The sequence below is a fragment of the Lissotriton vulgaris genome, chromosome 6 (assembly GCF_964263255.1).
Source record: "Lissotriton vulgaris chromosome 6, aLisVul1.2, whole genome shotgun sequence".
Taxonomy (NCBI): domain Eukaryota; kingdom Metazoa; phylum Chordata; class Amphibia; order Caudata; family Salamandridae; genus Lissotriton; species Lissotriton vulgaris.
This window is the reverse complement of record NC_141694.1, coordinates 1118417777-1118433356: the sequence shown is the minus strand read 5'-3', so window position 1 is coordinate 1118433356 and position 15580 is coordinate 1118417777. Positions and strand designations below refer to the sequence as shown.

The window sequence follows — 15580 nt, the reverse complement described above, 5'->3', positions numbered from 1 at the left end:
TGGTCTGGTCCTAATGAAGTCACATATGTAGGGCAAGTTTAGTTCATTATGGCAAATGAATTCCGAAGTTGAGATTGGGACACCCAAGATCTTTCTACAGAAGCGGTTTTCTTCTCGTTGGATGCTAAGATTGTTATTACCCAGACCCTAAAGTTCAGCCCCATATGTGGCTACTGGTGCACACTGTAATTAAAAAAAAATTTAAATTGCTTTGGTGGCACCTATTTTCTTCAGGCGGGGCAAGCTCAGGATGGATTTGATGGCTTTTGAGAACTTGCCCGTGGCGTGGACCGAGTGTCCACGCCACGAGCCGTTCGCAGCAAAAACCATCCCTAAGTATGGGAATGTGCTTACAGATGCTAACCTGTCATTTCCCACGTGTATGGTATTGAGCTTCCGTTTCCCTGGGCCACAGGACATAAAAAAAATATTTATTAAAATTTACACGCAGTCCTACAGACTCCATATATTGTGCAAAGGTTCTTACAAGCGAACGGAGCGCGCTTGGGGTGCGGCCCATTAGGACCACATCATCTGCGTATAGCAGGGCAGGTAGCGGTTGCCCTTTGACTATTGGCACATCTGGGGTTGTCTGTTTTAGAGATTTAGTGAGGCCATTAATGTAAATAATGAAAAGCAGGGGTGCTAAAACGAACCCCTGTCTGACCCCTCTTCCTACTTTGATTGGGCCAGAGACTTCCCCGCCCATCCCAATCCTCACCTGCGCTTTAAGGTCTGTATGAAGATAGGCCAGAAAATTTACAAGGGCTTCGTCTAGTCCATAGTCCAAGAGAATGGACCAAAGTTTAGATCTATTGACTAGGTCAAAAGTGGATGACAAATCCATAAATGCAAGATAAATAGGGCACGATCGAGCAATGTTGTATTTATCAATTACTAGTTTAAGGTTTAAGCATTGCTCCACCGTGCCCACCCTACGTCTAAACCCCATCTGGTAGGGGTTCACATACTGGTGCTTTTTCCTCCCTTTAAATTGTCATGTTTGGGCAAAAATTACGTATTTGAAACATGTGAAGGGGAAAAGGCATGCAGACTGTTGCCTCTTAATGGCTTGAGTTTGGATGAGCGATTTCTTTTGTCTTTGTTAATTACCACCCCCGGTAGGTTGCAGAAGGAGTAGTGGGTAGTGTTGCTACTCAGGGTGATTTTTAAGGGAAGTGTTTAGGGCAGAAGGGATACCTGAAATTCTGATTGCATATAACAGCATGCAACTGATGCCAGTGAAAAATCCAATTTCAGTGTTGTATTGCCCAACAGTTAAGTTGGTCAAAGGAATCAGTCATTTCATAAAAGAATGTTTGCTCACACATAATGGGGTGGCTGGAAAGATAGCCAAACAGCAGCTGTAACAGTGGTGTCTCTGTTTGTTTCCCTTAAAATTGGATAGCGTGAGATGTATGAGCATGTTTGTTGGGGTTGAAAGAGAACAAGTCATGCAGTGTGTGAGACTAAAACATGAAAACTATATGGGATGATATGCCTGCTCCAAAGGGGTGAACGTAATTAATTGTTCTGTGGGTGACCCAAGGAGAGCAGACCAGGTCTTGCTAAATAATGGTGAATTTGATACCATTTGTGTGTGATCTTCTGCAAACACTTGTCAATGAGAAGCAAGACAGCCCACAAGCCCCTCATATGTATCTTCGCGGTGCTCTACATTTCCAGGGGGTAGATAGCAGATTTTGTTTTAAAGCTGATCCCAGCAAAATCATAAGTTATTTTGGTTAAGTGTGAAACTCTGCTCAGGTACCTTTGGCCATTGGGCAGGAGATCATGTCACATGCATTCCAAGACAGTCAAATTGCAGTGGCAACAGTGTCTTCTTTCTTTATCTTTTTCTCTCCAAATTCTATTTGTCAAATATCCTATTGCACATCACATGTAATTCTCACAATTATTTATACTGCCTCTATGTCAGTAGTACTTCTTTCTTTGCGGAGGCTTTTATCGGACACCTTTTGCCAGATCTGTTTCATGAGTCTATTTTAAAGTGCCGTTATTCGAATAAGTCTTTTGGAATTGTCAGACCTTCTCCAATGAAACAGTGTTCACCTGGAGCCAGCTCCCCCAAAATCTCACTTTCCTTCGGATCATCTGCAGTTCCACAAAGCCATTGAAACCTGGCTGTACAAACAATAGGTTGTTGTTTTGTCTGTTCAAACTTAGCACCATGAAACTGCCTGGCAGTGAACGACATGCTTCATAGAAATTAGATAACATATTAGGTATAGGAAATGAATATGCGATGTTACAACGCGATCACTGGAGTGCTAAGTAGTGTTGTGATGGCAGACTGGGCAGTGTTATGAATTTTCCAGGTAACCCACTGTCACTGCTTCCAGGTTAACTTAATCGGGGGCGGGTGATGCTGATACTGACAAAAACAATAATTGCTTGGTCGAGTGAGCTGTATTCTAAGCTGATTTTCTTTTAATGTCTACATATAAGGAGGATTACGGATTAAACGTAATCCACCATTTTATTTGCATTTCCCTATGGGAAACATCCTTTACATCGGGATGATTACACCGCGATGCATTTAGAACGCTGGCATTACAACGCAAGCGTTACATCAAGTTCTATTGGAGGGCGCTATAACCTAAGGAATAGTAAGATTTACTATTCCAACACCTTCCCTACTGTATGTAGACTGGTGTTGGAATAGTAAATCTTAGTACTCCTAAGTCCAGCACCCTCCAGCGCATGTCGTTGTAATGACTTGCGTTGTAAAAACTGCGATGTTACATAAAGCAATCTTTTTGATCGCGTTGTAACATCACATATTCCTTTGCAACTCTTTAGATATGCTTATGTGTATATGTTACTTCAGTGGGGGTTGACTAGAAGCCCTTTTGAAAGCAAGACATTCATGACATTCCCTGAGGCCCAAGATACTGTTGAGCCAGGTACTGGTCAGGTTCACAGTACAGTAACCTGGCGAAAGCTACTAAGAGCTTCTGGAGCTCAGTCCGTGAGGTCCTTCGATGGTCTACCCCTGGGGTCACTGGAGGGGTAGAGCTCTCTCAATATTATATGTAGCCCTCTACAAATGTGAGACATCGCTGGAATAAGGACTTCACAGAAGAGATCCTGAACAAGGAATAAGGCATTCATGTCACCATCTCGAGTCAGGCCATATTCACATGTGCACAATGTAGTGTGTTCGACTGCATTTACATGACTGAGCCATGATGCACAGGATTTACCCAGCTCAAGGTTTTGTTATCCACTGTTTGGTGGGATTCAGTTTCATCCATTTTGGACTGGGTCTTCCCTGGGCCCTTGGATAAGTAAATACTGCCTTATTGACACGTACAGACTGGGCAGACACTAGGACGGACAATGCCACGTCACCCACAGGTGTGTCCGCTGGTTGTATCTTGTAGGCCATAGGAGAAAAAGATTAAGAAGAAAAGGTCGGCATTAGCATTATTTGTAACTGAAAGATTATCTGTCTACGTTGGATGAATGACTGAAGTGGCAGTACTATATTTATTCAAGCCCAAAACGGTTTACAAGGTGAGTGGATAATTGTCTGATTCGAGGATGGAAGTTTACGACTTCTCTGTCCACCTGATGCTACACAGAATCACGAGTTACACATTGACCTCATGGTTATGTTGTTCTTAAGCAGTTGCATATTCTTGATGTTGTGTTGATTTGAAATTGGTGCCCTCTGACACCTTGGTGTGACACACTGGAATCTATAACTTTACAGAAGGTAACTCAAAACACTGTCCTACGTTGACATGTAAAATACACATTGATAGCATGTTCTAAGCAGTTACACTACAAGTTCCACAACACTTGATTTCAAGTTTCAACTTTCATTTTCATTGTTGTACTTGATTGTGTTCTTTTATGGAAAATTTGAAAAAAGCTTTATACTGGGTTTAGTTAATGCCAAAGGTTGCAACTGTCCTCGTATTTAGCATTCGATCTATCTCCATTGAGACAAGTCCTTTCTCACCAAAACAATTGCAATATGAGTTTGTTGGTGGATCTCTTTGGCCATGGCAATCCCCTCACGCCAAGATCTGTCTATTTCCAGGGGAACTGCGGCGTCTGCTTACTGAAAATGAGTTGCGCATACAAGCCATTCAGATAACCTGGGAACACCAGCTGGAAGAGGCGAGGAGGGAGTGGGAGCAGCAGTATGCTGCCATCACACAGGTAATGATGGTGAACACCTCACTAACCTTAACTATGATGAATGCTGCACAGCTTAGTCAGTGAAATTACACATTATAATTGAACAGAAAATAAGCATGTCATTACTTTCTCTGGATGTGTTCTTATAGACTAATGAAGAGGTTGCCTAATCTATAAAAGTTATAAAAGTTGGCTCTGAGTATTGCACTGTACATTTCTAAATGTGATCAAAATTAAATATTTTTTCAACCTCTAATACATCTTTTCTCTCCTTAGCGGTCTAAATGGTTCCAGTTGGAATTATTTTCATGCTGCCCATCTCTGCTCTTATTCTGTTTGTTGACATTCATGAGTGCCAGATGGCTAGAGTTGTTGTTGCATCCAATGTTTAATTCTCAAATATTCCAAACCAGCATAAAATTGCATTTCTCTCAATTACATTATTGGTTGAATTCTGAAAAGCGAGGCTGCTGATGTGGTTATGAACCCATCCTCAAAGACATTTGAACTCCTGCATTGCTATGAAGGCTACAACTCTTTCACAGACTCTTCACACCAACTCCCTCACCTCCTCCACCTAGCACCAGGTCATCCAGCTCCAGATTAAAATACAGCCAGACTCCATCCCACCTTACCTCAACAGAGTACGTATCACTGACAAAATATTGAGTGACAAAATATCGTGTTCCCAAAATATCGGGACATAAATATCGACATCCTATCTTCATAATGGTAAGTACTAAAATATCGAAGTACAAAATATCGTTTTTTTAATGTATAAAAAATAATGTAAAATAAATTAATACATATAACATAAACAAATATTTAGAATTATTAGAACATTTTAATAATTATAAGTTATACATTTAATGTAAAAATAAATTAAATATACATACAAAAATGTAGTATATATTTACTTAATATTAATTAATAAATAATTATTTTAATACAATATAAAATGTTAGAAATATATAACAAATTATAGATACATATATATATATACACCTGTAACATAAAATAAATATAGTAAGTAAGTTTAAGTAAGTAAGTTTATTGCTTGATTAATTAAAATCTTAGCAGTACACGCACAAATATACAATTTATAAAAGGATACATAGATGTTGCATAATTTCATATTGTCTTAAAAAACAATGTGATGGAGGCGTTAAAATCGAACGATTTTCTGGTTAAAATTCTATACAGTTTGTTTGCGATTAAGGTATAAAATTTAAGGGAGAAATAAGGGTAAGTCCCCGTCTGGGGGTGACGCTAGTGTCCATAAATCTAATAGTCTATTGTGTGGTCGTGGACGACTGACTCACGGTCGGAGCATAGTGGGAGTCAAAGAGAGTTGGCGGATATAAGTGCTTCAGTGTGCGCAACTGTGCTCAGGCTGCGGCGAGAAGCTTTATTTGGGCAATTTTCATGTAGCGGACGAAGCTGCAGGTTAATTTAACATTGGCCCCACTGAGGCACGCCTTCACTGCCTGTCTGCACGCCGGATATGCAGGTTTTAACAGTTCTCTCCTCTCCTGGTCTAGGGACTTACATATGCATAGGAGATGCAGCATATCTTCTTTAGTTTTGCCGCATAGTCTGCATTGTATAGATGTGAATGTACGTTTCCAGGGGGGCAAATGTGGTTTGACAGGAAGGATCCCCATCCTCAGTGCCAAGAAGCCTTCCTTTAATGGCCCGGAAAAGCTGGTACCGAAGTACGGTTGTGGTGAGCATTTCGGATAGCTTTGTATCACGAACCAGCTATGGGCCCTCTTATTTAGACATTCTTTGTCATTTGCGGTGGAGACAAGCTTTGTTGACTTATTCACCAGGTCTTTTACGTTCTTGAATGGGAGTCCTGACTCCCAAATATTCTCCAGGGCTAGCAAGCTAATCCCTGATTGGAGGTAGTCTTTTGCCGGTGAAGCATGTTTCCTTGATATTTCCTTCCATAGGAATGAGTTCAGCGAGCCCGCCTCTGCACTCTTTATTTTATACCAGCTTTTTACATACGTGGCCTTCCTGCTCATTCTCTGGTTTACTATTCCAAATTCGAGACGTAGTTGGGCTGGGGAGGTGTATTTAGGGAGCTTGAAGATTATTCTTAAAGCTTTAGCAACCATTTTGTTGAGGGTTTCTTCATCCGACCCTCGCAAGACCTCGCTATGTGAGCGTGGGCAGCAGTTTTGCGCGAAGCACTTCAAGCAGCGGGAGGAGGATTGGTCCTGCTATTTTGCTTTTAAGACTTTTTAGGGTGATTGCTAGGATGGTTCCTCGTCTCTGAATCACCTCTTTTTGTTGGTCATATGTCCCATTCTTATCAAAGATAATTCCTAGATATTTATAGTCGTGGACGACTTCAAGTTCTCTTTCGCCCAGCTGCCATTTCAGTCGCTTTTTTGGGTTGCGCTGGTTTAGCACCATTATTTTTTTACTTTTCTAAGTTGATTTCTAACCCGTTTTATGAGGCGTGGTTGTTCGTAGTATGGACCAGGTGTTGTAAGCCGAATGGGGTTTGGCTGATTAAGATCAGATCGTCTGCGTACAGTAAATTTGAGAGAGGGAGGCCTCCCAGGTTTGGTGCATGATGGTTACAATTATCTAGGTCAGTTGAAAGATCAGCCACGAAGAGGTTAAATAGTGTAGGAGCCAAAACACAGCCCTGCTTTAAGCCTCTGGAGGTTGGGATCCGCCTGGATACGATTTTACCACTCCCCAGTTTTAGTTAGACCCATGTATCGGAATGTAGTAGGATGAGTTGATTCAGAAGGGCGGGAGGTATTTCCCATCGAACTAGCTTTGACCATAGCTTTCCTTGGTTTATGCTGTCAAAGGCAGCTTTGTAATCGATGAAATAGACAAATAATTGTTTTCTTGCTGCTTTTGTGATATCGGCTAAAAGGGAAAGAGCCAGGATGTTTGTGGTGGTTCCCAGGTTTTCCTGGAAGCCTGTTTGATTAATTGGAATTAGGGCCTTTTCCCTTGCCCATTCCCGGAGGTCGGCTAGAATAAGTCCCGCGTAGTACTTGGCCTTGATGTCATTTAGGGCAATGAGCCTGTCTTTTTTGGATCGCTTTTACAGCCTTTTTCATAGATAGGCGAAAGGATTGAGCCTTTCCAGGATTCTGGGATTATTCCTGTTGTAGTAATGTTGCCAAAGAGCTGTAATAATGTGCCAGACCAATACTTTCGATCTTGTTTGTATAGCGATGGAGGCAAGCCGTTTGGCCCGGGGGCACCCTCTTGGTGGCTGTGCTGTATTCTGTCCTTGATCGTTTTTAGGGAGGAACTACGTGGTAGATTATTCCTGTAAAGGGGGGTCCACGATAGATCAGGATAGAACTCAGCTGGTTTTTGCAAGTTGCTTTGGGGGCCTGCGTTAAAGTAGTGGTGCAGATAGGTTGTCCAAATGTCCTCCGTTATGTATGAGTTGATCCTGGGTGCCGATGGATTTTCAATGCTCTTGACCGTTTGCCAGGATCTGGCGCTGTTATTCGTTTTGGCGTCATGAAGTAGTTTAGCCCAGAGTGATTCTTTGCATTCCTTTTTTGCGCGCCAGATGATTTTCTTTTTCCTTGTTCGAAGTTTTCTTAGTGCGTCTATGGTGCCGGCAGTTGCGCTGTTTTTGCGAATAGAGCAAATAAATATAGATATATAATAAATTAAAATATTAAATTTTTTATAAATTTTTAAAACTACATTTTACACTACATTAAGTCCAACAGTAGGAAAAGTGTTGGAGAGCGGAGGTGAATAAATTACTATTCCCACTCCAGCGAGTGCAACAGTAGGGAAAGTTTTGGATAGCGGAGGGGAATAATTTACTATTCCCACTCCAGTGAGAGCAACAGTAAGGAAAGTGTTGGGTAACGGAGGGGTAAAAATGACTATTCCCACTCAAGCTAGTGCAACAGTAGGAAAAGTGTTGGATAGCGGAGTGGATAAATTACTATACCCACTCCAATTAATGCAACAGTAGTGAAAGTGTTGGATAGCGGAGGAGAATAATTTACTATTCCCACTCCAATGAGTGCAACAGTAGGGAAGTGTTGGATAGAGAAGGGGAAAAAATTACTATTCCCACTCCAGCAAGTGAAACAGTAGGGAAAGTGTTGGATAGCAGAGACATAAAAACTACTATTCCCACTCCAGTGAGTGCAACAGTAGGGAAAGTGTTGGATAGCGGAGGGATAAAAAATACTATTCCTACTCCAGCGAGTGCAACAGTAGGAAAAGTGTTGGATAGCGTAGGGGTAAAAATGACTATTCCCACTCCAGCGATTGCAACAGTAGGGAAAGTGTTGGATAGCGGAGGGGAACAATTTACTATTCCCACTCAAATTAATGCAATAGTAGGGAAAGAGTTGGATAACGGAGGGGAATAATTTACTATTCCCACTCCAATGAGTGCAACAGTAGGGAAATTGTTGGATAGCATAGGGGTAAAGATTACTATTCCCACTCCAACGAATGCAACAATGGAGAAAGTGTTGGATAGCGTAGGGTTGAAAATTACTTTTCCCACTCCAGCGAGTGCAACATTAGGGAAAGTGTTGGATAGCAAAGGGGATAAAATTACTATTCCCACTCCATGGAGTGCAGGTGTAGGGAAAATGTTGGATAGCTGAGGGCTAAAAATTACTATTCCCACTCCAGCAAGTGCAACAGTAGGAAAAGTGATGGATAGCTGAGGGGAATAATTTACTATTCCCACTCCAGCAAGTACCACAGTAGAGAAAGTGTTGGATTGCAGAGGTGTTAGACCTGGCACCATTGGCGTGGGTCTCCCTTCCATTTTTTGCTGTTGTCTCGTGTTTTTGCTGGTGTTGTAGGCTTTGGGCACTGTGCTACTGCTATCCAGTGCAACAGTGCAAGTGCTCCCTATTGTAAATTGAAGTATGGATTAGTGATTTCATGTTTGGCTACTTTGGTTTACTTGTCAGACCCTAGTCCAGTGCACTGAGTGTGCCAGGGCGTGTAATCCAAATACTGCTGGTGGGCCTGCAGCACTGGTTGTGCCACCCACAGAAGCAGCCTTTTAAAATGTATCTAAGGTCTGCCATTGCAGAGTCTGAAGTGCAGTCTGGTACTGTCATGGTGACTGGGCAAGTGCACCCACTTGCCAGTCTCTAAACCTTCCCTTTTCTTCATATCAGTCACCCCTATGGTAGGCCCAATGGCATGGTGCATAGTAAGTATAAGGTAGGACAAGCCCTGATGTGTGTGGCATGTCCTAATAGTGAATTACAGCCATTTTCGTTTTTCACTATTACAAGGCTACCTGTTCTCCATAGGCCAGAATGGGCTGTTAGAATGGTTATATTTTATAATTCTAACAGGCTCAGAGAACATGGTAGAAATTAGAGTGTAGTATGCCTGAACTCAGAATAATAAAATACATCTTTTAGTAAAGTTTATTTTAACATTCTGTGTTTGCAAATACCACTTTTAGAAAGTAGGTATTTGCTTGTCCAACCATTAAAATCTGCCTCTGCTTGGATGTGTATTCCTATGTCTGGTTTCTGTGAGTGACAGGGCTGGGGAATTCCAGGAGACAGGCTGAGTCACCCAGTGGTGAATAGAGAGATCTGCATCTTGATGGGTGGGAGGAGTGCACCTGAACTCTGAATAGGGCTGTGCTTGTCTTCCACAATGCTGGCTCCACCCCCTGGGAGCGGCTGATGTCCCTGCCCTGCACACTGAAAGAAAAAGGAGTCCTGTCAACAGGGTGCTCCAGGACTGTACTTGCCTTACACAATGCTGGCTCCACCTCCTGTGGGGCGTCTGATGTGATTGCTCTGCACTGTGGAAGGAAAGGAGAGTGCTTCAGAACTGGTTTGGACTGGGCAAAGGCCCCTCTCCCCTCAGAGAACAAAGGATTTCTGGGTATAAATATTGGGACCCTGCTCCCATGAAATTAGATCACTTTTGGACTACAAGAAGAAACCTTTACTGAGGAGAGGAACCTGAAGAAACTGAGGAGAGACTATTCCCAAGCTGAAGTGCTGCTTGGGGGATTGGCCTGCAGTGGTTGCCTTACTGCCAAAGGAAGGAGAAAGGAACTTTGTGTACTTCGCTTTCAACTTGTGAAGGATCTCCAAGGGCTTGGAAAAGAGCTTGCCTCCTGCTGAAGTCTCAAGGACAACAGACTTCACCCCCCAGCTCCCCAAAGTTCTTTTGGAAGTGCATGCTGCTGTTTTGGGCCTTCTGAGTAACTGTATGTCGCAAGTAGCTGGAAGCGCGACTTAACGAGAAGAAGCGTGTCGCCGTCGCTGTGCCTGCCGTCGCAACTCTGGAGAAAGGAGGGTGTCGCAGCTGGAACTGTCGCACCGCATCGACCAAGAGCACCTCGCATCCCCGAGAAGCGCACCGCCATCGGAGCTGCTGCCGTCGCATCTTGGATGTCGCCGCTGTAGTTGTCACATTGAGCGGAAGCTTCACGCATCGTGGAGAAGAGCGTCGCCGCTGGAGCTTTCGCATTTGCATCGTAAGGGTGTCGCCGCTGCAGTACACGCATCGAACGGAGAGTTTGTCGCATCCCCGGGAAGCGTGCCGTATCTGGAAGATCTTCACGTCTTTATTTCTTTGTATCTGAACTTTGCCACATTTCCCATCCATGCGACATTGCTTGTCGTGGAAGTGTAACGCAACTTAAGGTACATTGACGCAGAGTGTCGCATCTAAGAACTGAACTGAACTAAGCTTAACCTACAATCTTAAAGTAATCATAGTGTGTATTTTTGTCGTTTATGGTCTTGTGGTAACTCTATATAAAGTCTACTTATTTTTTATATAAAATCTGTGTGGTGTCCATTTGTAGTGTTGTCACTGGGTTACTGTTGGACAGGCCCCATGAAGGGCTCGCTCCCTCTCCGCATGACAGGGCCCGGACACCGGCTCTCCAGGTGCTACCCACAGAAGCAACCCGCAACCCGTCCCCTACGGGACGCCTGCTCCCGGATATCTCTGTATCACAGGCCCGGGCCACCGTCAGCACCATTGCCCGGCCCAGCCGCCATCTTGGACACTGCACCACGAGGCCGCGTGGCCTCAGCTCGACCCCAACCCTGGGCCTGGCCAGGCCCCGACATCCCGGCACCACCATCCACCCAGGAGGTGAACGGACCACTTGGCAGGTCAATGGGAGAAAGAAGTGTCGATGGCTCTCCCCCGCCAGGTGCCGATCGCCCCCAGCCTCCCCGGGCGCTGGCTCCACCCCCCTGCTGGGTGTCTGGACTCCCTCATCCCGGACCTCCCGACCTCCAAGTGCGAGGGTCCGGACATCAAAGGGCGGCAGACCTATAACTGAGGCAGCTCCAGAGCAGGAAGGCAGTTGTATCCTGGAGTCGAGAGACACCGTGAAGAACTCATCCTTGACGGACTGCTGGCGCTGCCGCAGCCCTGCCTTGTGAACTGCCGTCCTGCCTGCTGGCGCTGCCGCGGCCTTCTGCAACCTTCATCCTCGTGGGACCTGCTGGCGCTGCCGCGGCCTCTTGCAACCACCATCTTCGTCGGGACCTGCTGGCGCTGCCGCTGCCCGTTGATACCTACGACCTCCTCGGGACCTGCTGGCGCTGCCGCAGCCCGACCTTCCCGAACGCCGAGCTCGAGGATTGTGAGCTACCCATCATTTCATCTCAATACCAGATTGGTAACAAGACTGTCCCGCTACCCCCTTTCCCTTCCAGAGACTAGAATTGAGAGGATCCTCGTGTCCTGATCTCATTGTACCGTACTACCTTACTTCAAGAACTGCATATAAAAAGCGTTAACCTTATCTTTGTGTGGTGTCCATCTGTGGGGGGGAAGTTACTTGTCTGTACGATCGCTGGAGACGGCCCTCACCGGAGGCCTCTCCCCTTGTCCTCGGCCGACCCTCCAGGTCCCCGTCTAACAGTTACTGTATGTGGTCACAACTGCTTAACTTACAACGCCTCTGAAATAAGACTTCACTGCTCACGCCACACAACATAGAGGGTGAGCAGGGGTATTTTAGGTGTGTAATCCCCTTTCCCTGACTAGAGGAGAGGGTCCCTATTTGCCACAAGTACCTACCTGTGCCAACCAGAGACCCCCAAATCTAACAAGAGGAATAAAAATTACTATTCCCACTCCAGCAAGTGCAACAGTAGCAAAAGTGTTGGATAGCGGAGGGGAATAAATTACTACACTCCAATGATTTCAACAGTAGGGAAAGTGTTGGATAGTGGAGGGGATAAAACCAAAGATTACAGCTATTGAACCTAAATCTCCAAACACAATAAAAACAAAACAATTACCAAAAATATTTATCAATTAATACATTAATATTAATGATCAACTAATGACTAATTTATTTAAACTACATTTCTTTCCACCCTATTCCCCAATAAACACCAAAACACACACCTAAACATATTTACACAATTTCCATAACTAATTTTACATTACTAAATTAATAACAATTAACAGCAAATCTTTAATCTTTTTTAAATCTTCCCAAACTTTACAACTATAAACCCCACAACTCACATATCAAAATCATTCCACAATTATCATGTTTATTATTTAATTAATTAATTAGCATTAATTAAGAAATAATTAATTAATTATAAATAATTTACCTCCCACAATATTCCCCTAAAAATAACACCACCAATATTGTAAAACATGATACAATTAACATAATTTACAATTAATTAATTAATAACAATTAACAAGACAAATAAAAACAGTTAATAATAGATTAAGTCACACAATTAACACTGTAAAATATCATTAAATACATATTATATAAAAAATATTTAAAAATGTAATAAAATAAAATTACTTCCCACCCTACTCCCCTATCCACCCACAACCCGCTACTAAAAAAATGACACAATTAACATAATCACCAATTATTAATAATAATTAACAACCAATTATGATTTAATTAATAATAAATTATTTACCACAATTAACAATATAAAATATTAAATACAAAAACATTTATTAATTATAATAAAATTAATTCCCACCCTATTCCCCTATCAACGCACAACCCGCTCCTAAAAAATTTACACAATCAACATAATTACAAATTAATAATTAACAACCTATGAAGAAATCATGAATAATAAATTAATTAGCACAATTAACAATATACAATATTACAAAAAATAAATATTAATTAATAAAAATATGAATTAATTAATTATAAATACATTACTTCCCACCCTATTCCCCTATAATCCCACAGCCCGCTACGGAACTAAAATGCTAAATTTACTTAAAATAAAATTATTAAATGCCAAAAATGTAACACATATATTAAAAAACAAATGCAATACTTAGACAAAAAATAGAACACAAACATTCAAAATACATGCTAAAATACATAGCACTATCTAAAAAAACTATGGGCTCTATTAAGGCGGACAAAGTTCGCCCGCCACCGCAACAGCTGAAGAGACTGCCCGCCAATGCAAATGCAGGGGGTACCATAGGTACTTCCCATGTGCACCCCCACCCCCCAACACCCTGGGGTCCCACAACGGGCCCCCAAAAGCAAAGACTGCATGCAACTATATTTTTGCAAACAATATGAATGACTTCGATATTTTTTTAAAACGATATTAATGACTTCGATATTGTTAAAAACTATATTACTTACCTTAGACTCAATATTCTTGAGCACGATATTCTGAAAGGCAATATTTTTGTATCACAATATTTTGCACTCGATATTAGTGCAAGTCGACATAAAAAATGTGATATTCTGATTGTTGACCCAGAGTACATATCCTAATGCCTTACCCAGGGGCATAACACAGGCCCCCGAAGCCCCTGCGGTGGGGGGCCTCCAAGCTCGAGGGGGCCCCCTCAGCACAACACTCTGGCTGGAGAGCTCCTGATTGAACCCGGAGGGGTCCCTCCACATATCTTGCAGGGAGACCCCCTCAAGCTTCATTATTCCAGTGGCCTTACCCCGTCATGAATCATAGGATGCATTTGATAAAACGCTGCTCAGCCCTAAATTCACAATACCCTCATAAGAACTGTGAGCTCTCAAAGACCTTGCGGATAACCCAGAATATATATCCTGATATCTTTTTCTGAAAAACAATATGTGCTCACTTCTTGGCACTAGAAGAAATCTTTTAGCCCAGAGCACCTTTCAAGTTAGGAACATTCTCTTCTGTCTCTAATCAGTACCGGTTAACCCCATCTTCACTCCATCTGCACAGGAGAGGCTCCTCAGTTTGAGCAGAGGAACGATCACAACCAATTTATACAATTAAACATACACGCTTGCATGTACAAAACATTCACAAACTTAAACTTACCTGTCCTGCAGCTCGGGAGAGGAAAGCTTTGGAGGTCCCAGGTGGATTGGGACTGCTGCCTTATCTCATTGGCTGACCTTAGGCTGATGAACTAACCATGATTAATAAAGATTTTTTTTCAATGAGGGTTATGATCATCCAGAACAGACTTTTTCTTGCAAAGTAAGGTTTGGTTTCTAAGGTACTATGCCCAAAAGAATACTGTGCCTATATCCCTAGAATTATAACTAGATTAACAAAGTTGTTGTGAATATCACTAACAGACAGATGGAAAAGCCCAAAACTGATGACAGCTGTCTTGTGAAGTTACTAAATAACATGTTTATGGTGATGAAAATCATCAGAAGTGGGGTTGATATAGCTGTTTAGTTGAAATTGATTTATGAAAATTTGTACTAGAGGTGACTTAAAATAGGCTATACCTTTGACTCAATTTGTCCAGTGACGGCTTATTGTACCACTTTAATAGACTTGCATTTTTCATGTCTCATTAGAATAAAAATTAATTGAGTCCCTCAAAGAAGGACAAAGACTTTCACAGATTGCTCAGAATATAGTATACTCATTGAAGATTAAGCGTTGATGTCCCAGGGAGAATCACTTAGGATGTAATGTTTTCTGTACCATTTGTAGACGTTTGCTTGTGAGAGCTTTTTGTAGTAGAAATATGAGAATAACGTTGAATGTATTCTGTAGTAAATGTTTCTATTTTGCCATATTCTAATTGGTTTTAATCCTGTAAACCATGTACTACTGTAGTAAGTGCATGAAAAGCTTTGTTTAGAACCCTATAAAATAGTGGGATTTCTTGACTTGACAAAGAACCCCTTTCCACTTCTGGGTTCTTGATTGATTCTGTACTTTAGCTGAGCTTGTACTCCCATTTATTGATATAAGGAAATTCCACTTATTGCATGATATCCCCCAAAATATTGGACTAATGCTGCTGTTTCTTTGAGTCAGAGAGTGCACTGAGGCCTGCTAATCAGACCTCAGTGCCAGTGTTCTAGCCCCTTATTAACTATACGATCAATTGGCTACACCCAATTGGCCTATGTTGACTTACTGTTAGGTCCCTAGTATATGGTACAAAAGGTATT

The 15580-nt window shown here is 42.3% G+C and overlaps 1 protein-coding gene across 1 annotated transcript in view; it reads left to right on the top strand.

The window, feature by feature from the left end:
• The window catches only part of LOC147708518 (kinesin-like protein KIF28), a 685351-nt gene that overhangs the window by 245677 nt on the left and 424094 nt on the right, over positions 1 to 15580 (top strand). Inside the window, exon 9 of the mRNA XM_086927203.1 lies at positions 4073 to 4194. Coding sequence (XP_086783329.1) covers positions 4073 to 4194 — 122 coding nt within the window. The remainder of the gene's footprint in view (positions 1 to 4072; positions 4195 to 15580) is intronic.